The 27,633-nt window shown below is 51.2% G+C and overlaps 10 protein-coding genes across 11 annotated transcripts; 4 read left to right on the top strand and 6 right to left on the bottom strand.

Moving 5' to 3' along the window:
• Positions 1–449: 449 nt before the first annotated feature.
• Positions 450–1,918, top strand: PV10_05094 (uncharacterized protein; the record flags this gene model as incomplete). The annotated part of the gene is made up of 4 exons (XM_016369706.1): positions 450–543; positions 628–1,040; positions 1,137–1,730; positions 1,790–1,918. The coding sequence occupies 4 exons, from the start codon at positions 450–452 to the stop codon at positions 1,916–1,918; spliced, it is 1,230 nt and encodes a 409-aa protein (XP_016225494.1).
• A 1,401-nt stretch (positions 1,919–3,319) lies between these two features.
• Positions 3,320–4,618, top strand: PV10_05093 (uncharacterized protein; the record flags this gene model as incomplete). The annotated part of the gene is made up of 1 exon (XM_016369705.1): positions 3,320–4,618. The coding sequence occupies one exon, from the start codon at positions 3,320–3,322 to the stop codon at positions 4,616–4,618; it is 1,299 nt and encodes a 432-aa protein (XP_016225493.1).
• A 2,150-nt stretch (positions 4,619–6,768) lies between these two features.
• On the bottom strand, positions 6,769–10,641 carry PV10_05092 (uncharacterized protein). Its single transcript, XM_016369704.1, has 2 exons — positions 9,739–10,641; positions 6,769–9,682 (listed from the first exon to the last, which is right to left on the bottom strand). Exons 1-2 carry the CDS (start codon positions 9,844–9,846, stop codon positions 7,265–7,267), a joined length of 2,526 nt encoding a protein of 841 aa, XP_016225492.1. The 5' UTR covers positions 9,847–10,641; the 3' UTR covers positions 6,769–7,264.
• A 1,631-nt stretch (positions 10,642–12,272) lies between these two features.
• PV10_05091 (uncharacterized protein) lies at positions 12,273–14,159 on the top strand. The gene is made up of 2 exons (XM_016369703.1): positions 12,273–12,461; positions 12,636–14,159. Exons 1-2 carry the CDS (start codon positions 12,416–12,418, stop codon positions 13,934–13,936), a joined length of 1,347 nt encoding a protein of 448 aa, XP_016225491.1. The 5' UTR covers positions 12,273–12,415; the 3' UTR covers positions 13,937–14,159.
• A 2-nt stretch (positions 14,160–14,161) lies between these two features.
• Positions 14,162–16,067, bottom strand: PV10_05090 (uncharacterized protein; the record flags this gene model as incomplete). Its single annotated transcript, XM_016369702.1, has 1 exon — positions 14,162–16,067. One exon carries the CDS (start codon positions 16,065–16,067, stop codon positions 14,478–14,480), a length of 1,590 nt encoding a protein of 529 aa, XP_016225490.1. The 3' UTR covers positions 14,162–14,477.
• A 992-nt stretch (positions 16,068–17,059) lies between these two features.
• PV10_05089 (uncharacterized protein) lies at positions 17,060–18,838 on the top strand. The gene is made up of 4 exons (XM_016369701.1): positions 17,060–17,331; positions 17,390–17,412; positions 17,465–17,826; positions 17,876–18,838. Exons 1-4 carry the CDS (start codon positions 17,297–17,299, stop codon positions 18,773–18,775), a joined length of 1,320 nt encoding a protein of 439 aa, XP_016225489.1. The 5' UTR covers positions 17,060–17,296; the 3' UTR covers positions 18,776–18,838.
• Positions 18,821–21,172, bottom strand: PV10_05088 (23S rRNA (uracil-5-)-methyltransferase RumA). Its single transcript, XM_016369700.1, has one exon. It carries the CDS (start codon positions 21,079–21,081, stop codon positions 19,006–19,008), a length of 2,076 nt encoding a protein of 691 aa, XP_016225488.1. The 5' UTR covers positions 21,082–21,172; the 3' UTR covers positions 18,821–19,005.
• A 281-nt stretch (positions 21,173–21,453) lies between these two features.
• Positions 21,454–22,747, bottom strand: PV10_05087 (uncharacterized protein; the record flags this gene model as incomplete). Its single annotated transcript, XM_016369699.1, has 1 exon — positions 21,454–22,747. The coding sequence occupies one exon, from the start codon at positions 22,745–22,747 to the stop codon at positions 21,518–21,520; it is 1,230 nt and encodes a 409-aa protein (XP_016225487.1). The 3' UTR covers positions 21,454–21,517.
• A 409-nt stretch (positions 22,748–23,156) lies between these two features.
• On the bottom strand, positions 23,157–25,559 carry PV10_05086 (pre-mRNA-splicing factor ATP-dependent RNA helicase PRP43; the record flags this gene model as incomplete). Its single annotated transcript, XM_016369698.1, has 1 exon — positions 23,157–25,559. The coding sequence occupies one exon, from the start codon at positions 25,557–25,559 to the stop codon at positions 23,157–23,159; it is 2,403 nt and encodes an 800-aa protein (XP_016225486.1).
• A 178-nt stretch (positions 25,560–25,737) lies between these two features.
• On the bottom strand, positions 25,738–27,620 carry PV10_05085. Of its 2 annotated transcripts, XM_016369696.1 has the most exons (3): positions 27,012–27,620; positions 26,682–26,952; positions 25,738–26,617 (listed from the first exon to the last, which is right to left on the bottom strand). In XM_016369696.1, the coding sequence occupies exons 1-3, from the start codon at positions 27,115–27,117 to the stop codon at positions 26,002–26,004; spliced, it is 993 nt and encodes a 330-aa protein (XP_016225484.1). In that variant the 5' UTR covers positions 27,118–27,620; the 3' UTR covers positions 25,738–26,001. The 2 variants fall into 2 exon arrangements, with proteins under 2 accessions (XP_016225484.1, XP_016225485.1); XM_016369697.1 differs by having other exon boundaries at positions 26,682–27,620.
• Positions 27,621–27,633: the final 13 nt, after the last annotated feature.

Raw genomic sequence — 27,633 nt, 5'->3', positions numbered from 1 at the left:
TACTAGGTACTATCTAGTTTGGCAACATTCTCAACTCGTCGAAGATGGGGATTATTCGTAGCAACCCACATTTACTTAATCAGTCTCACGAGGCATAGTACAGTACTAGGTAGTTTTGTTTTCTATCCCTGGATCATCAACGACGTATCGATCAATTAACAGGCTTTGGATTAGTAGTACTTTCAGGGCTTGATGCAAATAGTACCATCCACCAGTCTTTCCTCAGATTCGAACCAATCAAACGCCAAGTGTGGAACACGGATTCCGCGGCACCGCGGCTTTTTAGTGGCGGCACGTCAACCATGAGTCTTTGCACGGGCCGACCTGTGGGTGTTGTTTCGTTCAAGGCATTTCTATGGCAAGAATCGTCAGTCCGATCATGTTTCTCTGCTAGGAAAACATGATGCTGGAATGTTTTGTTACGTAGCCAGAAGAGCAGACACACAAACATGGACGAACTCGTGCGCCGATTCGAAAGGGCTACGGCTCCCGGTGAAGGTAGAGTATTGGCTGGGGCGGTGATAGCATCAGCGTCAAGTTCAGGTAAATCTCGTGCTCAGAATCACCCTCGATCCTAGAAAGACCGACAAGATGTGTCATGCTAATGTCTCGAATGCCTTTCTTCAGGGGATACATTCACACGAGCCTTTGGAACCACAAGTATCAACGACAATGCAGAATCACTTGCGCCTTCGGATATCATGTGGCTGGCGTCGTGTACGAAGCTACAGACGACTGTAGCGGCACTTCAATGCGTTGAACGAGGTCTTCTCACCCTGGAAGATGATCCAAGTCGAATACTGCCGAACTGGAACACCCCGGATGTCCTTGTCGGATTCGATGAAACAATAGACCAACCTCTGTTCAAGAAACCCAACAATCCAATCACGCTGAGGATGCTCTTGACGCACTCGTCAGGTTTGGCCCTGGAGCAAAGCTCTCCCTCCCTGTTGAGGTTGAAACACAAGAATGGCTTTACGAATGCGAGCAATGTTAGTAGTCAGGGAGATATCATAGATGCAATACGCAGCGCCTTCACGGTAGGTGTGCTACGGGTGTGGATTCAGTATTCCTTTGCGCACAAGACAGCTCATACTTCATGGTGCATGAGCAAGGGCTGACTTTCTCCTTTGCAGCAACCTTCGGAAGCTGAACTACCACTGGTGTACGAGCCAGGAGAAGGGTGGTCTTATGGCTCCAGCCTCGACGTGGTAGCCCGGATGATCGAGCATGTCACCGGTTTCGGTCGACTGGGAGATTACATGTTGGAGAACATCTGGAAACCTCTCGGAATGTCCGCGACTACTTTTAGGCCAGCTACTCGACCCGACCTCAGGGTTGTCCCTCTAACAGTCAGATTACCATCGCAACAACTTGCCGATGGTTCTAACCTCCCGTTTCCAAACAAAAATCCTGAGCAGGACAGCGGCGGATCTGGTATTTTCAGTAGTGCAGAGGACTATCTAAAGCTTCTCAAGAGCTTATTAATGAACGACGGAATTCTCCTCCGATTCGAGACGGTGGAAGGCATGTTTAAGCCTCAACTGGAAAACGATCAGCCCGTGAATGAAGCTTTTCACAACCCCACTTTGGCACAATATCTCTTACCTGGAGTACCAAATGATCGACAATGGAATTGGGGGTTTGGCGGCGTCATAGCAACCAATGGCATCCCTGGTCGCGGAAAGGAAGGGACCATGACCTGGAGTGGGATTTCAAATCCTCAATGGGTAGGCGGATTCCAGTTTCAACGTCTCATTGATGGTAGCTAATAGGAACCATAATACAGTGGATCGATCCATTAGGAGGCACGTGTGGCATCTTTGCTACGCAGCTACTTCCACCAGGTGATAATGGTGCGGCTGCATTGTACGCAGATTTCCAGAGGGCAATTTACCAGCAGAATGTAAAGTTATGAGCTGTTAGATCGAATGGATTGCTTCAAGGCCTCGAGGCAAAGAGTCTCCTGGCATATAGCCTGTCATCTGGCACTTCCACTGAGACTCACCAGGTGGTGTGCGAATGGCCAGTATATTCAAAAGGTGTGGCGTTCAATGGTGTCTCGTGGACTCGTGGTGTTTTGCAAACCCAGTGAAACATTCCTTGACTTACGTGTCTACTGGAAGTGTGTAGAGTAAGCTAGTACATAGGTAGGCGCAGACTTCACAGCAAACATGATGCTATGTATATTTAAGAACCGAGTTCGAGTTAATGGTTGGAAAATTCCATGGAGGAAGACCAGCTCCTTTAGCCGGAACCAACCAAGGCGCAGAGCAACCATGCATGCCTGCTGACGCTCGAGCTGAGAAGCACGAGGAACAGGTTTACCTGTCTTCAATCAGTTCAGAGGGCAGCCGAGTCTGTGCAACTTATTCCCTTTCCAGCAATCTTTGATATAGAGCCGCTATCGCACTGTAGCCACCAGATTATGATCATTCTTTTTCAAAGAAGATTTCATCATTGATAAGGCTTCAGTCAAAGATGCGACGTCAAGGGCCATGCTGTTGCAGATCCAAGTACTGGAGATCGCCTGGCCTACCGAGGAACCACCTCTCCTTACCCTTGGGTGTTGCAATTAGTCCGTGAGGGCCGCCATTATCACATCAGTCTCATCATTATCGTGGTAGCTGCTCTCTATTGCTGTTCGTTTCCAAAGAGGCAGAGATCTTACATCGCGCAATGTGAGTTGTATCTGCGGTCGAGGGTTAAATCTTAAACTGCCACCAAGTCTATCTGCAGTCACGATTACCCAGGAAAGTACATACATACATCTCGTGCTTCTACAGAGTGTTATCACGTCGAGCCCGCGTCTTGGCCAACCAGAGACAACTGCATCGTAGGTTGTTGATTGGAGGTGGCCGAGGGGAGCTTCAGGCCTCCTCGAAGTTGCGGCGCGGCCCGAGCGCCCGAAAAGTGTCCATGATGGCGCTCTCGCATGGAGAGTACGGTTAGTTGATGTGGGACCTTAGTACGTTAGCAGGGGTGCTATGTATCTAGATACCTTGAACTCCGGTCCCACGGTAGATAATTGCTAAATGTCCCAGCCACTACAACTGACTCCAGGTATTCGACCCTCAGGCTGTGGGGTTGCGAGGGCGAGTGCCAGCGTCCCACCAGTTGGACCACGGCAGCATGTCTGCTGTTATTTCATGCATATGCTTCAGAATATCTCTTCCTCTTTACTAAAAGTTTGAAGAAGAGAGGGTTTCAATTCTGTACCTGGCTCCCTCACTAGTCATACGCAGGTGAGGTCCAAAGTCTCAGATATCTCGACAGACGGCACAGCAGACGGATATTGCAAATCGGTCCACCTCCCACGATGCGTCTACGTCTATGCTCCGCCGCTCTCTTCGCCTTGTTGGCTCAACATACATTGGCATGCGCAGGCCTCGGAAAGGATCATGAGTCCGACATCGCCTCGGTCTTGAACTACGTGTCCCGACGAAGCACCTCGACTCCAGATTCCACGCTCATCGAGAATGTGCGAATCTTCGATGGCCAGGTCATGAAGACGCCGAGCACAGTATTGATTCGCGATGGAAGGATTGCTGACATCGATGCCGGACACGGGGCCACTGCCTCGATTGTGGTGAATGGCACAGGCAAGTTTTTAATCCCCGGCCTCATTGACAGCCACGTCCATGTGGATATTCCTCAAGCACTGGATGCTATGGCATCCTACGGCGTGACCACTTGTGTCAACCTGGCGTGCTACGACTACGAGCTCTGCGAAAGCCTTAAAGATATCCCTGGCACGACTTCCATGTTCACCGCTTCGCTCCCGGCCGTGGGAAATGGTAGCTTCCATGCCAGATTAAGAGGTTCCTCGGCCGACCTGACCGTGTCGGCGAGCACCAATGCAACGGCCTGGGTAGCAGAAAACGCGTTCCCTCCTGGTAGCCCTGCTTCGTTTCTTAAAGTGACCGCCGAGCCGGATGGCCCGAAACAAGAGCTGCTCAACGACTTGGTCGCCGCAGCACATACGCTCGGCCGCTACGCTACGATGCACGCCTCATACGTGTCGGCGTATGAGCAGGCCGCTATTGCCAGGCCAGAAATCATCCAGCACCTGCCCGCTGATGCGGTCATGGACCGTAGCTTGGCTCGAAGGCTTCTCCAACAAAAGCAGCACGTCACCGCGACTATGGCCATCTTCCGCATCGGCGCGAACTCAGCCTGGTTGAAGACTATGCTGAGACAAAACTTTCAGTGGAACGTTACCATGGGTAACGCTCGTATCCTTGTCGAGACAGGAGTACCTATATTGGCCGGAACGGACTCTACCAACGTGGGCCCTCTGAACGTCACGTTCCCGTACGGCCTTACTCTCCAATGTGAGCTGGAATATCTCGTTGAAGCAGGAATGTCCCCGGCACAGGCGCTGCGAGCCGCAACAGAGGATCCGTCCAGGGTGCAAAACATGTATGACCGTGGAGTCATCTACGCCGGGAAACGCGCGGACCTAGTCCTTCTCAACTCCAATCCATTGCTCCATATCGCCAACACAAGGGATATTTCCCAGGTTTGGGTGGGGGGCATTCCGGTCCAGAACGTGACTCGAGACCTTACCTCAGACTGCGCCGCATTAAACATGGTTTCTAACGCCTACCTGGCCTAGTCCTATACTACGAGTAGACCACGGGCCGGTCCCGATATCGGCCTCGGAGGGCTGGTGGAGGAGACACCGTGGACGACACCGCGCCGGACTGAAGACAAGGCATTATGTTGAGGTGTTGAGTCACATCAACAATATGAGTAAATATCCATAGGTAGCATTGGGCTAGCTGAAAAATCTCTAGGAGCGGGTTGTCTGCCCTGTATGGCGTCCTCAGTCACGATTTCTTTTGGCCAGGGGCCCTGAGGAAGACTCTCCTGCCGACCTCCCTATCGCAAGCTTTGGTGTGCAGAAGTCCGTCCATCAAGTTACCCGTGCCCATCCCAATCCCCACGTCTGTTTACATTAGCCATCTTGAGGCCGGCTCTTTTCCCCATCTGATCACCCGGAAGAAGAAACAGGAGGTTAGTTCAGTAGCAAACGCGATAGACAAGTTCATCAGACGACCCCAACTCGGTAGAACTCACCGAGAGGTTGGTGGGCAGGTAATTGGACAAAAATTCGCAGACCTTCTCGTGCCGGGAGCCGGCGAGGATGTCGGGTGTAATGGAGCTGGCTTGCATCGTGGATATTGGAGGGGCCGCGCATCTCAATCTCGTGCTATGGCATGGCGGAGCGGGTAGTGTCAGTGTCGGTTGGTCTGGGGGACCAAGCAAGTACCATGAACAGCAACGAGGGGGGATTTTCGTATTATTGATGGGCTTTTGATCGATTTCAACAGCCCCATCCTTAGTTCATTAATGACCTTGGTGGATATCCGATCGTCGGCAAAACACGCGCCGCCAATCACGATGGCGCTCGCAAGAATAGCCTGTTCGAGTATAGGTGCAATTCAGAGCTCGTTCAAAACAGCATGCGCAAGGGTCTACAGAATCACACCGAACGTTGGCTTTGACACACTGGTCACAAGCCGTCTTGTTTCGGGTCAAGCTGGTCGAGAGTCACATCTTGGACGAATCCATCCTCCCTCCCCATTCACATTTAGATAGGTGCTGAGCAAAGACATCACTAGCGGCGTCCACTCGTCAGTCACGGGATCGAAGTCGGATGTCGAAAGTCCACGGGCCACGTACCTGCGCGAAATCTGGCGTCCGCAGGGACATTTGTACAGCTTTTCTCCAGTATGGAGGACGGCTGGACAACTAAGTTGTCCACATGTGAGAGAATTTGACTTCTGTTGAGGGTGACAAGAGGCCGGCCGTAGGTCTCACAGCAGGACTGCGTAAGGACTGCATAAGGACCGCGAGGGTCGAAAATACGGGACCGCACTATGAGCTGGCATACTACACATCTCGGAGCTGAGGAATACCCCGATGCTGATCATGACCATTCCCATTGAGTCCCACCACTAAGTCGTGGGGTTGGACTGCCGAATTCTCGCTTCAGTAAATCATCGAACTAGAGGACTGTTCGTTTGCGGGGGTCTGGGGTCAAGGTGGCCTACGTCCTCCTCGGCTAGGGGATATCCCGTCCAGGAACCTCAGTGAAGTTTCTTCGGTATTAGAAAGGTCAGTAGTAAGTATTAGCATCTAAACTTAGTAGCTTCAAAGACTTTAGTCTGTACTACCTTAACAATTAGCTAGGGACCTAGTAATCTCTGTATATATGAGTTTTAACATAGGGAAGAATTACTCTCTATATCTAGAGGGACTCTTAGATATCTTAATTATATCTCTAGAAGCCGAATATTAGTCAAAATCAAGCCCAACAACCAATAGTAAGTCAGTCGTGGCGGCGACGAAGACGCTGGTAGATGGTACTGATTTGTTCAATTTAAAATGTAAGGGCTACCTAAAGTAGGTCAACGACGCCCAGGCCAGTCTGGACATGGAAGCCCATCTTAAAACCGGCACCTCATGTTCGGAGCTCTTCAACCGCACTTCTATTCGGCATACCACCGTCGCCACGGTGACTCTTTGTGCATCCGCCCTGTGCGGCAGCTGGTTCGGCGTTGGTGACTTGACTTGAGGCAGCGGTTCAGGGATTGGCATGCCTAATGGAATAAGGTCGCACGAGGCTGAGCAAAAAAGGGGGAGGTGGTACAAAGGCACTCTCACTGGGCACATAGTCTCAACCCTTATGCATTTAGTTCTGTTCCTCGCTCATTAGAGTACTAGTAGTGAACCCTCAAGTCGTCAGTTTTAAACAAGTATGGGTTTTCTAGGTAAGTAGTTGGTATGGCCCAATGGCGAGTAGTTCAGATCCCATATAAAAAAAAGGGACATGCTGATTCATCATATTATCCGTCGATAAGGGCTAAAACTCTGGTCTCATTGACAAACAGTACCTTCTTGCGACTAGATGCATCAAAATCTGATAATGCTTTGACAGGAATGTCTAAACTCTTGCCCATGCTGCCTCCCAATGCATTTTCAAACTATAAAATCCGTATACCCATCCCAAGTTCTGACATACTGTTGCAAACATGCCAAACTCTCATGAACCCAACACCTTGCAAGTCAAAAAAGTATTCAAACAACGCCCCTCTGTCGGATGATGCTACAGTTCATCCGTGATTTCTTCCCCATGTTGGTGTATAGACATGAGTCGTATGACGGGATGGCGCAAAAGTGATATCCATCCCGGAGGGATTGGTGTTCGTTAATCGTAAACTGGTAAATCCGTGTTGATTGTGTCCATCTCAGGTTTCTATGCTTGCTCAACCAACACCTTGAGCGCCTGGACGCCGATCCGAAGCAACTCAGGGTTTTTGGTCTGCTTGAGACACGTTTTCAAGCTTTCTATAGCATTGTTGGACTTGAAAATATCTTTGGCTTTGAGTGCGACTTGTGCGTCTTCATCGTGGAGTATATTTCTAACCACCACGAGTGCTCTGTGAACGACGCCAGGATCTTCGTCTTGACAAAGCTCTAGTAGAATCTCAGGTGCTCTCTTTAGCTCGAGAAGAGCAGAATTGACGGTTGAGAATTGGTCAGTGAGCATGGCGAGAGCCCCACCTGCCGCCCGTCTTGTTGCGAGATCATCTACGTCGGCCATGGCAACGAGAATATGAAGTCGTTGACTGGCACGTTTCGACCCATCGGCAAACTTTTCAGCGCCCGAAGGGATTATCGTCAGGTTGCAGATTAACTCTGTGGATGCGCGGCGAATCATGGCATTGTTGCCCAACTGCAAATCTTCAATGTCGTCCCAGGCCCCCGTGACAATAGCCTTGGCAGCTGTTTGATCCGGTGCAGAGGCTAAATTTGTCAGAGCTAGCAGGCTCTCGAAGACAGGAAGAAGATCACGAGGCTGATCAGCTTGAGTCAGGCCTTCGCTTTTGGCCGCCTTAACCAACGCCAACAGCGGCGGTACAGCGTCTGTGATGTCAGGGGTCGAGCCGGCGGGAAAGATATGTGCTGGGTTCAATGAAATAAGTAGTCTCGCCAATGCGTGCGCAGCGTCTGTATTGGCTTGAGTATGACTGTCTGTTGATTGCAGATTTCGCTGAGAATGCACGACCAGCAACTTGACAGCGCCTTGCTGAGCAATTTTGCCCCTTTCTTTCTGATTTCTGGAAAGGGACAGTAAGATTCGATCAGTCAGCTGGGAGGTAGACGGGGATCTGCCTTTGTTGAGCTTGATAAGAATAGGAACAATGCCGGCTTCGATTGCGGCCGAGCAGCGAGCGCGGACGTGGTCGTCGTCTTCCAGAGGACTGGGATCGGCTGGCTTGGAGGCGTTGGCATATGCTTTCAGTTGGGATATCTTGCGCTGCTCTTCGGAAAGATTAGGACGGTACTGGGTCATATTTGAAATGATGCTGAGGCCTCCGACCACGATCTCGGGGGACTCGTGGTTCGAGTCAAGGGCGTGTAACAGAGACTTGAGGAAGGCTTTGTCATTGGCGAGGGATTCCTTGACCTCGGGCTTCAAAGATGTATACGCAAGACCTTCAACCGAGTCAGATACGTTTCTCCCTTGTTCAGACGCAAGAGTGGTTTTGAAAAGAGTAACGAGTTCACTAACATCATCATCCGCCTTGTTGGCTCTCTGTTCACTGGGCTTGGCACCAGAAGTCTTCAATTTGGCGAGTGTGGTGGCAGCGATGGCCGGCTGCTTTCCGGAGCCATTACTGACTTTTTGAGACAGCCAGGTAGCACAGTGTTGTGCAATGGCGGTGCGGCAGGCGCCATCAATGCAAGCGGCATTCAGGAGAAGAAGAAAGGCGTCGTGAACGACGGTGCTGCTGAACTGGCGGGCGAGGAGAGGCATGAGTGAGACCAGGAAGCCTTCTGTGAGAAAGAGTTGTGCCATCATGGCTGGGACGACAGGGAAAAGGTGTGCAGCTGCGGAAAAGGCAAGAATAAGGTCGTCTCCCTTTTGTCTCGAGACATGGGTGGTGATGTATTTTGATAAAAATTCCTGAGCTTCAGGCTCGGCGACGGAGAAGAATTTTGAGAGAACAAGGGTGGCTTGACCGCGCACGTCCGGGGGTAATCTCAAGTCCAGACTGCCCATCAAAGCCTCGAAAGCTTCATCGTCGATGAAAGAGTGGAGTCTCTGGGTATCTGCAATGAGAAGGAGGGCGATGCCTTTGAGAGCACGGCCATCATGATCGTGGCCAGTCTCCATAAGTTTGGCCAGAAAGAGTTGGAAGAGGTCATCCTCTACTCGAAGTCTGGTGTTTTCATCGAGCCAGAGCTTGTTGTCGAGAACGACGGATCGAAGACAGTTGGCGGCATCGTCACCTCGCTCATACACATTGTCAAAGAACTCTGTGGTGGAGACGGTAAGCTCCGAGGCAAAATACTGCCGCACTGCAGGGCTTTGTCTGCCAAGTTCGGCAATGATAAAATCCTGTGAGTCTGATAATGAATTCTGTTGGCTCTCAAGAATGATCTGAAGACATTCCAGGGCGACAGGGGCAGCGTTGGGTGCTTCGGGGCCCTTCAGGTAGGCGACGGCATCGACACCGGCAGCCTTGTTGTGGTAAAGTGCATACCTCCGACACAGATCTAGCAGGGGAGAGTGATTCTGGTCGTTGTGAATTGCCAAAAAGGCACTCTGGACATCAGGGTTGTCATGGCCAAGAGCTGCAGCCTCTCGTAATTTTCTAGAAGCTTTCTAGAGGGAGGGTTAGCTATGGAAGGAGAGGATTCTAGGGACCATGGTCAACATACCTGTTTGTCACCAGAGTGAGAGAGTTCAACGGCCTCCTTGGCAAGGGTGGAAGCGCGTTCTTCAGAGAGTTTACGGGTCATCCGCTGGACGGCCGCCATTGTCGACATTTGGAAAGAAAGAACGAGTGCTCTGAGGTGGAAGTCGGGGTCGACAGATGGCGGAGAGAGGGTAAGAGCAATGGAGGAAGAAGTGGGTGAATGAGAGAAGTCACGACTGGGGTCGACGTGAGATTAAGAAGTGGAAGACATTCTTTGGAGAAAGAGGCAAAAAAGGGACCAGGCCGAAGGGAGTGGTAGATAGTGGCAGTCGACAAGGACAGAGGATGATGGAGTCGGCGGATGGCGGCGTTCAGCAGAGTGGATGGTGGTGTCGTTGACCAGAAAGAGAAAGGAACCACTGATTCGTTGGGCAGTAAGGCCAAAGTAGAGGCGAAGGGCGACGGAGCCGAAGTTTTGAAGGCGAGAAAGAGGATGGCGAAGGATGTGGGTAGAATGAGTTGCTTAGGAATGAGGCTGACGGACTTGAGGGAGAAAGAACGACAACAAATGCAGGTTATGCACAGAAGGGGCCTGACAGGCTTGACGGTATGATTGGAGATGATCTCAAGGTGCTGATGGATTTGCTTCTTTGTCGAGGTTGAATTACAGAGCAAAGACTGGAACTTTAGTCGACGTGGAGGAAAAGTTGACCGTTGGATATTGATGGTTGATGATGACAGTATTGGTGGATTGGTGGGAGAAGATGCAAAAAGTGTCCACGTGGGGTGCAAATTTGATTCCAGTGGAAGGACGCGACGAAGCGAGAAAAAATAAGTGGAAAATCAGGCAGGCAGACAGACAGACAGACAGACAATTTGGTCACTTAGACGCGCCTATTTGGCAACTGGTAGCGTTTCGGTAGAGGGAACGGGAGTGGTAGTGGTAGCGTGGTGTAGGCGCAGGAGGATGTGGGATTGATTACTGGCACTGTGTGCACTGTCAATGCAAAACACACATGCGTAGAGACCAACACCAACAAACTGAAAATTTCAACAGTCCAAAAAGGCGGACCTTGATAAACAAGGGGAAAAGGTTCAGGGAGTCAGCCAGTCACAGTGTTTGGCTTCAACGTGGGTACAAAACAATTCGACCGACCGGACCATCAAGTAACCCCAAGCACCTCCCGGCTGTCAGGTCCCTAGACCCTTTTATTATTAAAGTTATTACTGTTGGTAGCACAGCTGGAGGATGGTGGGTACTACGCATCATCATCATCACCTCTGTAGTGCCTCAGTACTGTACCTTGAGTCACCTGCTTTATCTAATCAATGTCACCAATGGGGCACTTGGGGCCAGTATCGGCAATGTCCTAGGCCTTATTTATCTCCGTACCGAAACCCACAACGCCTGTCTACTCCGTGCGCACCAAAGACGGCAATCAACTCCGCCCACCGAGGAAGCTTCTCGGCCGGTCCCAGGTATCACTGACCTGCTCAAAAACCCTGCTTGGCACGACATGTGTACCTAAAACAGGCACTGCTTTCACTCTGAAATTGGCATGTGCACCCTCTGACTGGCAGTCTGTGTCGTTGACTGGGTCATGATAGTCTCGGTGCCAGGCTGAATTCTACCTTTGACCTCAGTATTCGGTATCCCTTGTCGATTTGCAAGGAAATACTGCAGTAAAATGTTCACAAGCGTATCAAAATAAGAATTACAACCATGCTTGAGTGAAGAGAGGATGACAGTACCAGGGTCCCTTGGGCGGTTTGGTACTACTGATGGACTTTCGTCTGTACCACGCCTGCACTGCATGACCTTCAGTCGACTGCGCCTGGATGCCTTGTGACGTTGATCATGTCAAATTCCATGACCACCATGACATTTCTCCGGCATGCACTGGATCCATCGAATCAATTGCGCACGTTGGACGAAGTGAATCAATTGTTGGACTTGGCCTTCTTTCTCCCTGACGCCACCACTTGTGTTGAAATACCCAAACATAAACCCTGCTTAACCCGACGCCTCGACTCTCTTGACTGTAGAAGACGCAGAAGTCAAAATACTTACTCCGTAGGGGCGAGGGCCACCCACATGGCATTGACGGCTCCTCAGTAAAAAGCTCTAGACCTGACTAGCGCCTAATCCTACTTTGACAGGCACCCCTGAGGCTTGTGTACAGGGCCGAGGGGGCCCGAGGGCCTAGCAGAACACACTGTGGCCCTAACAGTCATCTGCACTATGTCACCTAAAGCCAAGGATCACCTAACTAGAGCATTATTTTGAACACCGACAGTTGATACTGCACAAGGCTGGACAAGGCTGCAGTCTTTCATCACTGTGGCTATGTCCAGATTGCAGGTGTTTACCTAGGCACCCTTGTGTACCCCCGAGCAGCCAGGTGGGTAGTTTGCGGACCACCTAACATTCCCTACCTAGGTAACCAAACCTGATATTCTAGGTAACCAACGGTCGCCTGATTCCAGCTTCAACGCCCCCAACAATTGCTGTTGCCCTCTTCTTCCTGCCTCCATCAGAAACGCCACTCGGCCTCACTTTCATCTGCCTTTTTTCAAATCCCCCATCTCCATCTTTCCACCCAACCATCATCAAATCCATCGAAATCCATCAACCTCTTCATTCAACCGAGGTTGAGGACCACAATTCAGTAGGCTCACAGGTTTATCCTGGCTTCATCATGAATGCCGTCGACACCACCGAGCACTTTGCGAAACCATCCCATGGTGAGTCTGTCCAGCCCACCAATCGAGCTAATCCCAATCTTGCTTCTTTTCCCGGCCCTCCCACCTTTACACCCACGCCAGACCATGAAGCCATGTCTTGTCTTGTTCCAATCCCCATACACTCCCAGTCCAATCACAAGGGACTAGGTACACGAGGCTGAACAACATCACCAGAATTGTCCCCATCCCTCCTGACCATCATCCTCGATACCAATCCTGCCGCATGGGCATTACTGTCGCCTACCTTGACCCTATCAGCCACCGTCGCCAATCTTCTCGTCTTCATCAACGCCCACCTCGCTGGGAACTACACCAACAAGGTCGCCGTAATCGCCTCCCATTGCGACAAGGCACAATGGCTCTATCCAACAGCCGTCGAACAACGGCTCCCACGGTCTGTTCAAGACCGACAGAAACGCCATGCCACACATACGCAGGCTGAATCCCAGGACCTCACCGACTCGGCTAAGCGCCTCAAGCTCAATGGACCATCTCACACTCCCAAGTCATCCACCACCTCCTCATCAGGGCCTAACAATCCCTCAGGCAACAAATATCGCCCTTTCCGACTCGTTGAGGAACAAGTCGTGCGAAACCTGTCATCTCTACTCTCAGACACCACTCCAGATGCTGTCTCGAGTAGCACATCCACCATGATTGCCGGAGCCTTGACTCTCGCCCTCAGCCATATCAATCGCGAATCAATCACTTACGCAGAATCTCTGATCGGCACAGGTACAGGCGCCGCTGGCGATAACACTGGCAGCAACCAGATGTCGACCTCGACCGAAGCCAACAGCACTTCGCTTCAATCTCGCATCCTCCTGATCTCAGCCTCTCCTTCAACCGACCTAGCCCATCAATACATCCCCATCATGAACGCCATCTTCGCTTGTCAACGACTATCCATCCCCATCGACGTCCTCTCACTCCCCATCCCACACTCAGCATCCAACCCAACTCCCACCACCACCACCACCACCACCACCACCACCACCACCACCACCACCACCACATCCGACCCTCCATCCAAGTCCTCGACAGAGTCAACCGCGAGTTCCGACTCAACCGTATTCCTCCAACAAGCCGCCGACGCCACCAAAGGCATCTTCATCCCCGTCAAGCTGACCTCCCAGACCTCCCAAACCTCACCCGCATCAGCACCGGAAACCTCGTCTACAGCCAGCCAAGCACTGCTGACCTACCTGCTGACATCATTCTTACCTTCGCCGGGCACACGAGCCGCACATCTGATCCTACCGACTCGTATTGATGTGGATTTCCGCGCCGCTTGCTTCTGTCACCGCAATGTCGTCTCCACGGGCTTTGTGTGCAGCATCTGTCTCAGCATATTCTGCTCTGTGCCGGAAAATGGCGTCTGTTTGACCTGTGGCACTCATCTCAGTATCGGAAATTATGGTGCCCGTCCGGTCGTTGTCCCCAAGAAGAAGGCCGCACGGACAAAGGCCAGATGAATTAGCACTATACACCACACGTGATATGGATCACAGTAGTCATATCTCGACGACAAAACAATATCATGCACACGCGTGCATAGATCATCTTGAGGCCACTCAAACACTCATCATCTACACCCTGGCGAGATCGTTGGCATGACCGTCCAGGTAGATATACTTCAAAGGTAGCATTAGAAGGTCCTGTAGCAAAACTCAAAAATGAAAAGGACGTTGAGATTGATTCTAGGTTCTAGGAGCTGCGCCTCGGTCAATGGCGGAATATGAGACAAGAAGCCGCTCCGACATCACATCGTGCCCTGGTATAAATGTGTCCACCACCGAGGCCGCCATTGACCGATTTGCTGCATCTTCCACTCCTTGATTTGTCATTCCACGCCTTCTCTGGGCTTGTTCATTGTTCTTGATAGCACCTGAGCTCCAGCCGTCCTTGTGCATGATCTGAGAGAAGACGGCACAACAGTCGGAATTCCACCGCCACTGGGGCCCGTTGACAAAGCCATGCTCACACTGACCAGCCAGCCTCCGTTGAGCCTTCCGGTCAGCGGAAACGCGCATGCTTGGCCCGAGACACTCGTCCGCCTTGTGCGATCGATCCGTGCCCCTTACTCCGAGACATGGTGCACACCGGCTTACGTTCTTCCGAATGCATCGAGGCTAGGGCGAACGAGTCGGTGTTGTGTCCAAAGTAGAAGTAAATACCGTCTCGACACTTTTTCACCGCCAGAATTCCAATCGCCCCTGTACAGTGGCTGTGGCGGACTCCAGGGTGCTCCATGAAGTCTTGCTGGATCATCGAGTACATGGCTTCATCCTCGTTGCACTCCACCAGTCGTCCATTTTCTTTCTTCACTGACGCATAGATTCGACCCGCCGCTGTGGCTGCTGCCGTCGTGGTGGCCATGTGTTCACCTGTACCGCTCGTCACCGTCGCCACACAGGTCTGGTTGGGGTCATTTTCCTCAATGGGAATCACCGCCGTGCCGGTGCCCACTAGTGCTGCTGGCCCACAACGCCCCATGTGCTTCATGCCAATGCCGCCAGACGACGAAGCCGCAGCAATCCTACCAAAACAATCAACCGCTATTGCTCCTACAGTGTCGGTAATGTAGTCTTCTCCATCATCTTCAACTGTCATGCCTTTAGCACACTCACCTGAGGAGGAAAAGTGTTCCTCGTCGTCTCCTTCAGGATGTGCTTGGTTCGAACCATCAAATGATCCATTAAGCTTTTGACGTTTAGGAGCAGGAATACTCCATTGCAGACTGTCATCAATGGCACTTTCAGAGTGTTCGGTAGGTCCATTGGATGCAGTGTTGAATTGCTTGCTCTGAAACGGAGTCAAGCTGTTCTTTATGGGGGACATTTCTCGGGTTTGGGAGTCCTTCACGGTCGATAGTGTTGGCATATCGGATGCCGAGATGACCAAGGGCCGAGTGAGAGGAGGTAGTTGTGAAATGCTAGGTCTCTTCTCTCGTTCCGGAGGAGATTGATATGGTGTGATTGGAGTCTTGTTTAGATTGGTACGCATCGCGGCAGGGATTTCTCCGGCCCGGGGGTCAGAGATGGGGGATTGGGGCAACTTCTGGTTGGAGGCTTCTCTTTCGGCAGCACTCTCGAGGTCTTGTCGCCAACGCAACCATCGTTCACGCGCACTGGCCGAGATGAGAAGATCCGGGGGAAGGATGGGCACGCCCTTGGTAGCAGCGTAATCAGTTGCTCCAGGGCCGACCAGAAGGTTTGGCGGGACGCGTTGGAGAGAGAGCGGCTTGTTGGACTCCTCAAGGACCAGTCGAGCGACACCAATGGGATTCTTGACCTGTCTCAAAGCACCAACGGCTCCACTGCGGCCGAAATGATCAACAATAGTGGCATCGCACTCGACATGGCCATCCATGGTCAAGTTGCTGCCATAGCCTGCGTTTGTAATTTCTTTGTCTTCGAGCAGGCGAACAGCCATTTCGACGGCATCGGTAGCATCGCCACCACTCTTCAACACCGCCATTCCCACCTTGGCGGCATCGTTGACTGCGGAAAGATGGATTCTTTCATTTTGATGGCTGTGGTAGCCAGCCCCAGCATGAATGAAGATGGCACATATATCACCACCTTCCTGTGGACGGCGCGACATTGGTCGCATTGAAGACCGTAACAGTGGCGGGGTGCATTAGGTGAACAATGGCATGGTCTAGTGGAGACAGTGTCAAGGCTGGAGGACAGGTGTGAGTCATCAAGTTGATCTGAGGTGATGGAGAGGAGGATGGAGTTGAGGATGAGCGAAACTCACAGTTCAAAGAGGGTGGGATCCCACGAGGCCGTAGCTTGGAGATCGAAGTGAATGCAGCAAGACTGGGGAGTCCTGTGTCAAGCGGCAATGTAGAGAAAGAATGGGGTGAGGCTATTGCACGGTATACGTCCCAGTAGACATGAGATGCCGTGGAGGCTATAATGATGGTACAAATACCGAGTCAAGGTTGTTTGAATGAGTACGAGGGTTGGTTGGCTGATAGGTTGGTAGATCGGTAGATTGGCTGGTACAAAAAATGAGTGAAAAGAAGAGTCGAGTTAAGAGCCATGGGGGAAGCGGCAACACGTTGGTCTTCACTTCAACACGAGGCTCTCGTGTGTATTTTAGTCGGAGTCGGGCTGTTGTTCCGCTTGGCACTCACTCTACCGCTGCCTGCTTGCCTTTGATGAGGCAGGTGCGACTGATGGTGGGAAGTCAAGTCACGAGGTGATTATTTCAACATTAACATGACATTGAGGTATACTGTGTGTGGCTCCAGGGTCCGGATGGTTTAATACCAGCATCAGATCAGACAACTGGACAAAACAAGTCCTTGAAAGAGACATTTACTAGATACAAACAACTTGGTGAGGTTGAAGCCAACCAACTTTTACATACCAGATAGGATGGATTGCCAAGGCCCATGTTTAACGGTAAAGGTTGTGCCTACCTTCTGTTGATGTTGCGATGTGGGGGCCGCTGACGCACTCGCCGGACTCGTAGCGGAAGGAGGCAGGCTACAACTCCAATCACGTGATCACTACCCTGCCCCCTCGCCCACTGCCACTGCACACTGCGGCCGCCCACTTCGTCCCCGGCATCCTCGTCACATCTCACTCGACACAACCACAGCCTTCAATGCAGCAAGATTGAAGCTGCCTGCGGCCCATCTGCGATCTCAAGTCTGACCGCATTTCTCTGGCAAGATATCCTACCCTCATCAGACGCCATCTTTTGATTTGCCATGAGTATACACTGCGCCAGACAATCCTCCTAGCAGCCACTCCCCCACCTCCACAAGAATCACCACGCTCGACATTGCTGCTGCACCCTGACTGAATAGCCCGCCCACCATGGCTTCCCAAACGCCCGCCGTTGTCATGGACAAGTGAGTTGAACCCTTGCCCCTTCTTTGATAGACTTCTTTCGCTGACACCTTTCTCCAGCGGAACCGGCTTCTCGAAACTTGGTACGCCTATACCCACCTCCAATCCCGTTGAAATAGTACTCATAGTTCATAGGATTTGCCGGAAACGATGCACCCTCGTGGGTTTTCCCTACAGCTATCGCAACAAAACAAGGAGCTGGAAGCGCAGGCGGCGCTGGCTCAGGCCGCCCAGCAGTTGCCAACAAACCCTCCTTTCTCACTGGCGGCGCTGGTCCTTCCTCCAACCTCGCAGGCAAGAGAGGCACTGAAGACCTAGACTTTTTCATTGGTGATGAAGCCCTGGCTGCTGGAAATGGCCCTGGATATGGAATTCACTATCCCATCAGACATGGCCAGATCGAGAATTGGGATCACATGGAACGCTTCTGGTCCAACTCAATATTCAAATATCTGAGGGTGGAACCCGAGGACCATTACTTCCTCCTCACAGAACCTGTCAGTGCCTGGTTCACTTTCCCTGACGCTTGTACTGACCTTGTATTAGCCACTAAATCCTCCTGAAAACCGTGAAAACACTGCCGAAATCATGTTCGAATCCTTCAACTGCGCAGGTCTCTACATTGCCGTCCAGGCCGTCTTAGCGTTGGCTGCTTCTTGGACTTCTTCCAAGGTCACAGACCGCTCTCTCACTGGCACTGTCATCGATTCCGGTGATGGTGTGACTCACGTCATTCCTGTCGCCGAGGGTTACGTTATTGGCTCTTCAATCAAGAGCATTCCCATCGCTGGTCGCGATATCACCTATTTTGTCCAAAGCTTATTGAGAGATCGAGGTGAACCAGATAGTAGTCTGAAGACTGCTGAAAAGGTCAAAGAGGAGTACTGCTACGTGTGTCCTGACATTGTCAAGGAATTTGCCCGTTACGACAAAGAACCCGATCGATTCCTCAAGCATACCGTCACCTCGCCCAATGGAAGATCCGTTTCGATCGATGTGGGATACGAACGCTTCCTCGCTCCAGAAATTTTCTTCAACCCTGAGATATATTCGTCTGATTTCCTCACTCCACTGCCAACCGTGGTCGATGGTGTGATCCAGTCCTCTCCTATCGATGTCCGAAGAGGTCTCTACAAAAACATTGTGCTTTCAGGCGGTTCCACCTTGTACAAAGACTTTGGTCGACGGCTGCAACGCGACATTCGACATCTGGTAGATGCTCGAATTCGAGCCTCAGAAGCACGCAGCGGAGGGGTTAAGAGTGGTGGTCTCGATGTTCAGGTCGTCACACATAAGCGGCAACGACATGGCCCCTGGTTCGGAGGTAGTCTTCTGGGTCAAACTCCTGAATTCAAGAGCTACTGCCACACCAAGGCCGAGTACGACGAGATTGGACCCAGCATTGTGCGCAGATTTGCACTACTCGGTGGACCAGGAAGCACCTAGACGGATAGATAGTCTGATGAGGTACCAAAACAATGCCATATGAAGAGTCACAAAGTCTATTAATTTCAGAGGATATGAACAAGTGAAATTTTATCCACGCCTAATCGTACACTAATCCAAGCAAAACAAATGGAGGCTTTAGAAGGATATTAATGTCCCTCAGAGCCCAATTCAAGTGGCCACAAGAAAGAAAGTAAAGTTGGTCCATCCAGTCAAGGACTATCAGGCAATCACTCTGTGGCAGGATTTGCGGCGTTCCCATCGCCAGGGACATCAGGGACATCAGGGACATCAGGGACGCGGTCAAGGAAACAAAGACCCTCGACATGACCAGTCTGAGGAAAGAAATCAAACCCTCTCAGCGACTCGATTTCATAGCGCCAAGAAGTCCCAAACCCATGGACCAGCATACCAATGTCGCGAGCCTGAGTATGGACATTGCAACTGACATAGACAACGCGACGCGGACCAAACTGGCACAACTGAGCGAGGAAATCCTCACTCGCACCCTTGCGCGGCGGATCAATGACCACCATCGTCTGATCCGGCGGGAACGGCACATCAGCAAACAACTGATCTGCATCCGCGGCGATGAATCCCGCATTCGGAACACCATTGCTCTGCGCATTGAGTCGCGCGGCTTGAATCGAGTGCGAATCCACATCGATGCCGAGCACCGATGAGAAGAGTGGTGAGAGAGATACGCCGAAGAGTCCAGATCCGCAGTACGCGTCGAGTAGGTATTTCAGTCGGCCGGGGGCTTGCGGGTCCATGTCCTTGGGCATGCAGTTGTCGCGCACGTGTTTGATGAATTTCGGGAGGATCGAGTTGTTGTTTTGGAAGAACGAGTTGGCGTTGGAGCGGAAGGAGAATTCCCCGACGTATTCCGTCGACATGCCGCGGTTGTCGGATGTGTAGGTCTTGATGTCGACGTGTGTAGGGTACGTGTAGGTCATGCGAGGGTCGCCTTGGAGGTTGAAGCTGAGTTCGGTGGAGGTGGGTTTGAGGTGGGCGAGTTCAACTGATGCTGCTGGGTTGTCTGCTTCTGTGGTTGTTGCTGCTGCTGAGTCTCCTTGCTCCTTGTTCCCGTTTTTCAGCGCTTGCTCGATGGTTAAACCCGACAAGGCGGATTTGCTTGCTGTGGTCATACGTTCCGTTGATTCTCGCAGGAGAATCGTCGCACCTTTCCTTCTCTGAGTGGTTCTCTCTTGCACTTTGGCACGCTCGACCTTCAGGCCTTGGTTGAGAATTGGCGTCGCAATAGGACATTGTTCAATGTCCATGACGGCTCTGGAGTTCTTTTTGCAAAATCCAATCGGTGGAGGTTCACCCCACACTATATGTTCTTTGTTGGGTGAGCTTCCAGGATAATGTGGAGTCAACTTCGTCCGGTACTCGTATTGTAGTGGTGATCCAATCGTGTCCAAGACCGGCGGGATCAAGGCCGGGTCGAGGTTGGAAAATTGGGCGAATGCTTTTTCCACAATCGTCTTCTTGTGTTTGAGTTGATCCTCGTACGAGAGCATCTGGAGTTGACAGCCGGAACAGGTACCAAAGTATTTGCAACCGGGGGTGACCCCTTCTCGTTGGGGTGAAGGACGAAGTAATTTGACAAAATCCGTCATGTAAAACAGCGGGTGCTCTGCCTGAGGGTATTTTTTCGCCAGGACTCGGTCTCCTGGGATGGTGAAAGGGACGACAAAAACAATATCATGTGTAGCCGAATACGCCAGTCCGTCTCCCGTAGATGAGAGTTCCTCGACTTCTAACTCGACTTCAGTATGGTCGGGAAGCGGTTCTCTGGCCTCCTCAGGTATATCTTCAGACTCCTTGACATTTGCGGCATCATCCTCCACAACAGAGATAGGCTTATGCTTGACAAGAAGTGCACTGGCTTCGAGGACAAGAACCTCTTTTGGAGAGCCTTCAGTGAGGCCATGAGAACGTTTTTGAAGCTTGTGCGACTGCCGGTAACGTCTAGTCATCTCAGCCTCAATGAGGCGCTTCGAACGTGACTTCATTACGGCTATTGTCCGAGCGTCATACTCGCCAGAAGGTAAAATGGGATTAAGAGTGGTGAGATACCCGTCGAGACTTTCAATCGGGATATCGTCTTTGCTTGTTGCCTGTGATTGCGACTGGGGTTCCTTGGGTTTCTTCCCCTTTGGTGGGAAGCCACCGGCCTTGGGTTCGGGAGCCTTGGGCTCGTTGGCACAGAAGGGTTGAAAGGTCGAGTGCCTGAAAAAGGATTTCGTAAACGAAGTAGCTTGCAAGCACGGTCTTCGTACAATGCAGGGCCGCCACATGAATGCTATTACAAGTGAAGGCACCTGTGCAACAAAGAAACCATGGAGGATTGCCTAGGATGAGGCAAGTGATGAATATTTTGAATCTGGGATGATGGATGAAGAGAGACACAATTTGATGCCAGAAAAATCTATGGTCACGTGAAGGACTTTTTCAATCCGTGACTTTAGCGCGTAAGTGTCAACCAATCACAGTGCGCTTATTTGACCACTTTTCCCTGATCACGTGGTATATGTTCTACGAGTACAGTAAAGACGCCATCTCCAGGTGTTGTTGTGTTTGTTCTACATCTATCATTCTATGAAGGATTGACATTCGCTTCGTGCATATGCACTCCAGCCTTCCTGGTCATTGAACATTGTTGAGTACATTGAAACCCCTGTAGAAAACACGTGAAAATGTCGAAAAGCAATCCATCCCCTACTCCTTCAATGGTCACGAATTTCTATATCCGGAGAAAGGTCTTGGAATCGGTAGACCTCCTGTCGCTGTGCTCTCACGAAGAGATTGATTAGAGTACCCCGTGATCCCTGTCTCAGAATCTGGTCTGGACATAAAGGACACGCTGCGCAGATCAGAGTCTCTCGCTCCAGCAGACAGTGGAAAGGCCGCAAGCTCGATTGGTGCATCCATTCCAGTGCCTAGCATATGTGACCTGGTGCGTTGTTTGTATTCCTGTTCACTAAGCTCGGTACCCATGATCTCACTGGGTGCCATTGAGTCCGACTTGCTGGGCCCTCCGTGCAAAAAGGACGACGTCGCTGCCGAGGGAATTCCTGAGGGAAATGCGGAAGAGGATATGCTGTAAGTCGGCAGTGGCATGTAGCCTGATGATGGTGACCCTGGTGGCATTGGAGCATTTGCACTAACACACGAGCCCGTGCGAGCTGATTTAGGGTCACATATTGCTGAAGATTCCGGCAGAGACTTGGTATCCTTCTCTGGGGCGACCGGTGTAGGGGCAATTGTTGATGAAGCCTTCTGCTTTTTACTGCGTCGGTTGTAGTAGAGAAAAGCCAGGCCGAGCAGTAAAGCCAGGACAACAACTGCCCCAACAGTGCCTCCCACGATTGTTGCTGTCCTTGTGGCTGTCGACGTTCCAGCCTCGAGAGGATATTCTCTCGGGGAGGTATAGGTGGAGTAACTGTAGTCCGAGCTAGTGGTCAGATCCTGGGTGCTGCTGCTGCTGCTGCTGCTGCTGCTGCTACTACTAGTCGGTATTGTGATGTAAGTTAATGACATGTCGTCGCTAGGTGGTGTTGTAGTGGTTGTCGTAGACATAGGGACGGTAAAGGTGGACCCTCCAGCAACTTCGACAGTATGAACTCCTGCAGCACGGAGATCTGATTTTGGACAACCGTCTCCATTGCAAGGGTCACTGTCGCAACACCCTTGAAAAGGTGGGTCGTTGTCCGCACAAGTGTACCACAGCCCGCCATAAGGACATGAATGGTTTGGGTAATCTGGAGCTGGTGATGTCTCTTCCCCGAATCCCATCGGCGATAGATCGTCCTCAGAGCACATTCGACCAGAGCAAGGATTGGCATTGCAGCAGCCCAGGAAGGTGTCATAGTTAACATCTGCACACAAGTAAAAGTCTCCGCCAACTGGGCAAGAAACGTAATCCCGACCATCAAGAGAGCTTCGTCGGAGAATGCCAGCCATTATGGTAATTTGAGCACAGAGATGGTTGCTTGAGAGAGTGAATAAGGTCACAGGTGGAATATCTTGTGTTCAAGTAATGGCAGAATTTGGTAGGTATTGATTGTAGCAGTCATCTGTGAGACAAGTAGCTGTTTTTGTAATATTTGTCTCGGACGATTTCTGGACAAGTTCATCAGGTCGTGAGCATCCCAAAGCTCAAATGCTCAGCTCTGGCCACCAACAGGTGTTGGCGTCTGCGCGGATGCCTTCCTCAGCCATGATTATGATACAAGTCTCAGCCCCCTCCCCATGATTCTTGGTCACATTTCGCTGCAATTCCGGATGCAGCGACTTGATCCTGATGATAGTCTCTCCGAGCCTGACACAAGCAGAAGCAAGCTAGGTAATGATCTGTGACTGACTGACGTATCTACCGGCCTGCCTTCATCTTCTGTCTCCGAGCGACCCTCTCACTTAGTCGCTGCAACGCTGTCTTAACCTCGCCTTTGGGAAAGCTATCGATGTCGTAATAACCCGGTGCCAGATCCAAGAGCCATTCGCCGCGAACTCCAGTCACTGTACGGATATAGTTCTTGGAGGTAAGCACGAATTCGTTGTAGATGACCCAGTCGCTTTCCTGGCCGAGGACGGTACTGGGATGCAGCAGAACTGTCTGGTTGTCTTTGACGGTTGTGTACGTCTTGCCATTGGCTTCCTTCTTGGCAACTTGCATGAAGAACCCTGACACGAGCGCACGTCGAATATTCTCGTAGTATTTCTTGTCTTCGAATGGTGTGGAGATCAATTCGAGCTCAGAGCGTTCCATGATACGTTTCAACTGAAGTCGAACATTGTCTGCAGATTGCAACGCACGCAAACTCAGGAAGTGATCGTGACACCATTGTTTTGGATTTGCTTGCGCGGCTTCTCCCTTGAATGCATGATACACGTTGAGCAGTGTCAGATGATCACCGTCAGTGTGAGCAAAGAGATTCTTCATTTCGTCGGCCCGCTTTCTCGCAGAGGCAGGACGGACAAAAACTTGAGGCACTGACAACAATGCAGTCAAGCTGAGAATTTCGTTGGAACAATAGAACTCGGGCGATGAAATGAGCATGACGGCCAGTGCAGGGTCCAGAGGGAACTCCGAGGCAAGCCGTCCCATGGTGGTCAGATTGCCATCGTCATCAAGACAGGCGAGATAGTTCAGCTCTTCTAAGGCACGCATCAAAGTCTCTGGCGCTGGTGGATCCATGAGATCAAAATGCACCAGGTCATCGACTCCTAGCTTTTTCAACTCCAGCACGGTCGATGATAGATTAGATCGGAGAATTTCAGGATAGGTTTGCTCGATGAGTTCCTTCTTGAACGCACCTTCGGTGTAGAGTCGGAAGCATTTACCAGGGCGAGTACGGCCTGCACGACCGGCACGCTGTTGAGCGGATGCTTTGGAAATGGGCGAGACAAGAAGCGATTCGACTCGAATTCGTGGGTTGTAAACCTTTTGCTTTGAGAACCCTGGGTCAACCACATAAACGATACCGTCGATGGTCAGAGATGTTTCTGCGATGTTCGTGGCAACAATGCATTTTCGACCGGGTCGTCCGCCAGGTCGTCTTGGGGGAGGAGCAGGTTCAAAGATTCTCTGTTGCTGGGCAGGTGGCAATGAACCATACAATGGGTAGACCTTGACCGGGCCTGCGTCAGCCTCTCGCGCCATTTCGTCCGCTTCCAAGGATATCTTTCGGCAAGCATCTTCGATCTCCTCTTCTCCGGTCAGGAAGAGTAGAATATCGCCTTCTGCTTCGGTTGCGTGGATCTGCAAGACCGTCCTAATCGCCGCTTCGACATAGTCTCGCTCTGGCTCTGGTGTGTAGAAGATCTCGACCGGATGAGTTCGACCGGGGACTGCAAGCAGGGGGGCATCGAGAAAGTAGCGTTGAAATTTCTGGGCATCAAGAGTGGCAGACATGATGATGAGTTTGAGATCAGGTCTCCGGCCAACAACGTCCTTCAGAAGACCCATGAGAATATCAGTAGCCAACGTGCGCTCGTGAGCCTCGTCAAGAATAATGGTGCTGTAGCGGCTCAAATCATGATCGTTCATGGCCTCTCTCAGCAGCATGCCATCGGTCATGTATTTCAAGACAGTCTTTTGACTGGTCATGTCTTCAAACCGGATGCTGTAGCCGACTTCATCACCAAGCTTGACATCCAACTCTTGCGCAACACGTTCGGCCACTGACATGGCGGCCACTCGCCGGGGTTGTGTACAGGCCACAAGTTTTCGTTCTTGTTGGGGGAGGTCATCGTATAGGACAAACTGAGGAATTTGGGTGGTTTTGCCGGAACCAGTCTCACCAACAAAGACAAGGATCTGAGATTTCTGGTACAGCTGGAGGAACTCGTCTCGTTGGGCGTGAACAGGGAGATCTCTTCGAGTCTTCAGGATGGAAAAGTAGCGATCAGACGCAGGTCTTCCCGTAAACGGGTTGATTTTGCTATCTTCGACTTGCCGAGCAAGGGTGGCGGTGGTTTGGTGTCTTTTCAACAGCGACAGAGGGCCACCAGCAACATTTCCATTACTGGTGCCATTTGTGGTGTTGTCGTACCAATGTGAGAGGTAGGGGTTGTTCTTGGGGTCCACGTCATTGGACGTCTTTTGACGCTTGGAGGGTGTGCCGTCCACCGCGTCCGAGTGTTTTCCTGCCATGGTTGGGCCAAAATTTGAGATGGAGGGGTGTAACAGACACAGCCTGTGAGGGAGAAGGGCAGAGCGATTCGCAATGAGGTGGTTAATCTCAAGGGGAAGACGATTATTCCAGATGGTCATAAAACAATTCTAGATTCAAGGTATGCACACCTGACAGGAATGTCAAGCAGGATGTGTTTAAGCGACAAGATGGGATCGGACGTTTTGGATTGACGATGAGAAAAGAAAATTGTCGGCCGTTGCCTGTGGCCAAAGTAGAATGGGTTCAAATGACAGCAATGACCAAAGCACACAAGCCGATACTTGAGGCTCTTTGTAGTCAGACACAAATATTTAGCTAGGGTGAAGAACTGCTTATCGATTGTAATATGCTACTTCGAATCAAGAGAGTCAGATACGAAGGAGGCTCTCCATGGATATCCGTTCTTCGCAGCAACATTCATCCACTTGGTATCAAAATTAATCTGTTTTGTTGGTAGCAGATATCTAACCACTGAGAGACTCGTGTGTATTCATGCTGGAAATGAGCCACAACAAAAGTCCTGCAAGAATCCATGTTCTGCTAGTGAAACGGATTGGGCCCCAGATTTTCTTTGCACACTGTCCGTCCATCGACAATGTGAAGACGAGGGATACCTGAGGGTGGGAGGGGCACCTCAGGCTCGTTACGCCGTGGTCTCCATGTGGTTGCTCGCTGGATGTCCATATCTGGCTGCCCTGCTGCTAAACCACTGAAAGGGCAGCGGCTCGCTTCGACGCCTTGTTGCACTTGCTCCGGCGTCCTTCCCAGACTGGTGACGCTGGTATTAGATCCTTTAGATGATCTTGAGGAGGGACGGTCCCCTGCCGAGCTGTCGTCATCATTCCCGTTTCGCCCCAATACCCTGTGCCCATTGAGGTATCCCTCGGGCTGCTGTGCTTCCAGTTCCATTTCCTCGTTATCGATCTCGTCTAGGAACTCTCGCCCATCCTCGATGTGCCATTTTGCCATTAAATCGTTTTGAATCCAGATCACCTTGCCCACAGCCTTGACAATGGCAATCTTTTGCTCAAGCTCAAGTCTCGGGTGTGACAGGATGGCTTCAGTCATGGCATCCTGGATGTAGCCGAGGCAGACTCCCAAGAAGAGATAATCGACATGGAGAGGGTTCTTCCGCCCTTTGCCCACATGCATGAGTCTAGGAAGGGGTTAGTATTGAATCAACAATAGTTTGGCGCCCAAGCGCCCAAGAGTTGGCCTACCCAACCTTGTCTAGATATTGCCAGTACTCCATCTTGCTGGGGTCAGAGTTCAGCTTGGTGAGATACCACCTCAAGAACATCTTGCGATGGCGGATCTGGGCATCATCCTCCTTGATCCATTGATCTGGGTCTTGTTCATTTCTGCTATCTCGCGTGCTAAAAACCCTGGCGGTGATATCATGTCTCAAGAGCTTCTTGTAGACCATGTTCACAAGAGCAGGGATGATTGCTTTGATGTATTTCTGCCCATCGATCAATGCCACCACATCATCTATTACGGCGCCAATGGTATCAGCAGCGGTCCATTGGCTGTCCTTATGGGTATCATACCTGCACCAAACTCGAGGAATTGTTGTAAATACTGGACTCTGGCAGGCAAGGAGGTGTATAGTTCCCGCCGACTCACGTGCTCCATAGACTTGGGTAATGCTGCCATGGTGATGTGTGATGTGAGGTTGTGGGAGATGGTTAAAGGTCACCAGGTGTGACAGCGTGCCAGCAGACGAGGTGGCCTTGGGGAGCTCTTAAAATCTCGGCCAAAGAGCTCCGGGGCGCCGCAACATTGGAATCTTATAGTCATGGCCAAACAAGGGCCCGGCTGGGGTGGAATGCCATCAGTCATTCCGAGTTGGACTTGGGGAAAATTTCAAGTGGTGTCGCGGATCAGAATTTTGGTCTTCCCATAACCAAACACGTGGAACTGGGTAGTATGTGTGGTGTGACCATCGGAAGACGGATCAGAACCCTGGTCAAAAGCGGTGGAGATGTGCGAGATCCTGGCAAGATCAAACATTCCCCTGAACAAGAACTTGGTCGGTGTGCAAGGCCAAAATTATTGGTAGAAAGTTAGTAGCAAGTGCCTGAATATAGATCTCGACCTGGAGTAGCTCGACCAGATGCCGCCTAATTCCAGAAAGAACAAAGAATGAGTGATCTAAGAAGGTGGGTCTGA

The sequence above is a fragment of the Exophiala mesophila genome (genome assembly GCF_000836275.1).
Source record: "Exophiala mesophila strain CBS 40295 unplaced genomic scaffold supercont1.3, whole genome shotgun sequence".
NCBI lineage: Eukaryota > Fungi > Ascomycota > Eurotiomycetes > Chaetothyriales > Herpotrichiellaceae > Exophiala > Exophiala mesophila.
This window is presented reverse-complemented; position numbering and strand designations above follow the sequence as displayed.

What these genes read in the sequence shown, in the direction of transcription:
- PV10_05085 (XM_016369696.1), bottom strand. Translation starts at nt 27,117, where the DNA reads ATGGCAGCATTACCCAAGTCTATGGAGCACGTGAGTCGGCGGGAACTA. An exon ending in ATTCCTCGAGTTTGGTGCAG is followed by an intron (nt 26,953 to 27,011) that starts GTATGATACCCA and finishes GCGCCGTAATAG; the next exon opens with ATGATGTGGTGGCATTGATC. An exon ending in CAATATCTAGACAAGGTTGG is followed by an intron (nt 26,618 to 26,681) that starts GTAGGCCAACTC and finishes ACCCCTTCCTAG; the next exon opens with ACTCATGCATGTGGGCAAAG.
- PV10_05088 (XM_016369700.1), bottom strand. Translation starts at nt 21,081, where the DNA reads ATGTGGCGGCCCTGCATTGTACGAAGACCGTGCTTGCAAGCTACTTCG.
- PV10_05089 (XM_016369701.1), top strand. Translation starts at nt 17,297, where the DNA reads ATGGCTTCCCAAACGCCCGCCGTTGTCATGGACAA. An exon ending in CCCGCCGTTGTCATGGACAA is followed by an intron (nt 17,332 to 17,389) that starts GTGAGTTGAACC and finishes ACCTTTCTCCAG; the next exon opens with CGGAACCGGCTTCTCGAAAC. An exon ending in ACTTCCTCCTCACAGAACCT is followed by an intron (nt 17,827 to 17,875) that starts GTCAGTGCCTGG and finishes ACCTTGTATTAG; the next exon opens with CCACTAAATCCTCCTGAAAA.
- PV10_05092 (XM_016369704.1), bottom strand. Translation starts at nt 9,846, where the DNA reads ATGTCGACAATGGCGGCCGTCCAGCGGATGACCCGTAAACTCTCTGAA. An exon ending in CTCACTCTGGTGACAAACAG is followed by an intron (nt 9,683 to 9,738) that starts GTATGTTGACCA and finishes CCCTCCCTCTAG; the next exon opens with AAAGCTTCTAGAAAATTACG.
- PV10_05091 (XM_016369703.1), top strand. Translation starts at nt 12,416, where the DNA reads ATGAATGCCGTCGACACCACCGAGCACTTTGCGAAACCATCCCATG. An exon ending in CTTTGCGAAACCATCCCATG is followed by an intron (nt 12,462 to 12,635) that starts GTGAGTCTGTCC and finishes CAACATCACCAG; the next exon opens with AATTGTCCCCATCCCTCCTG.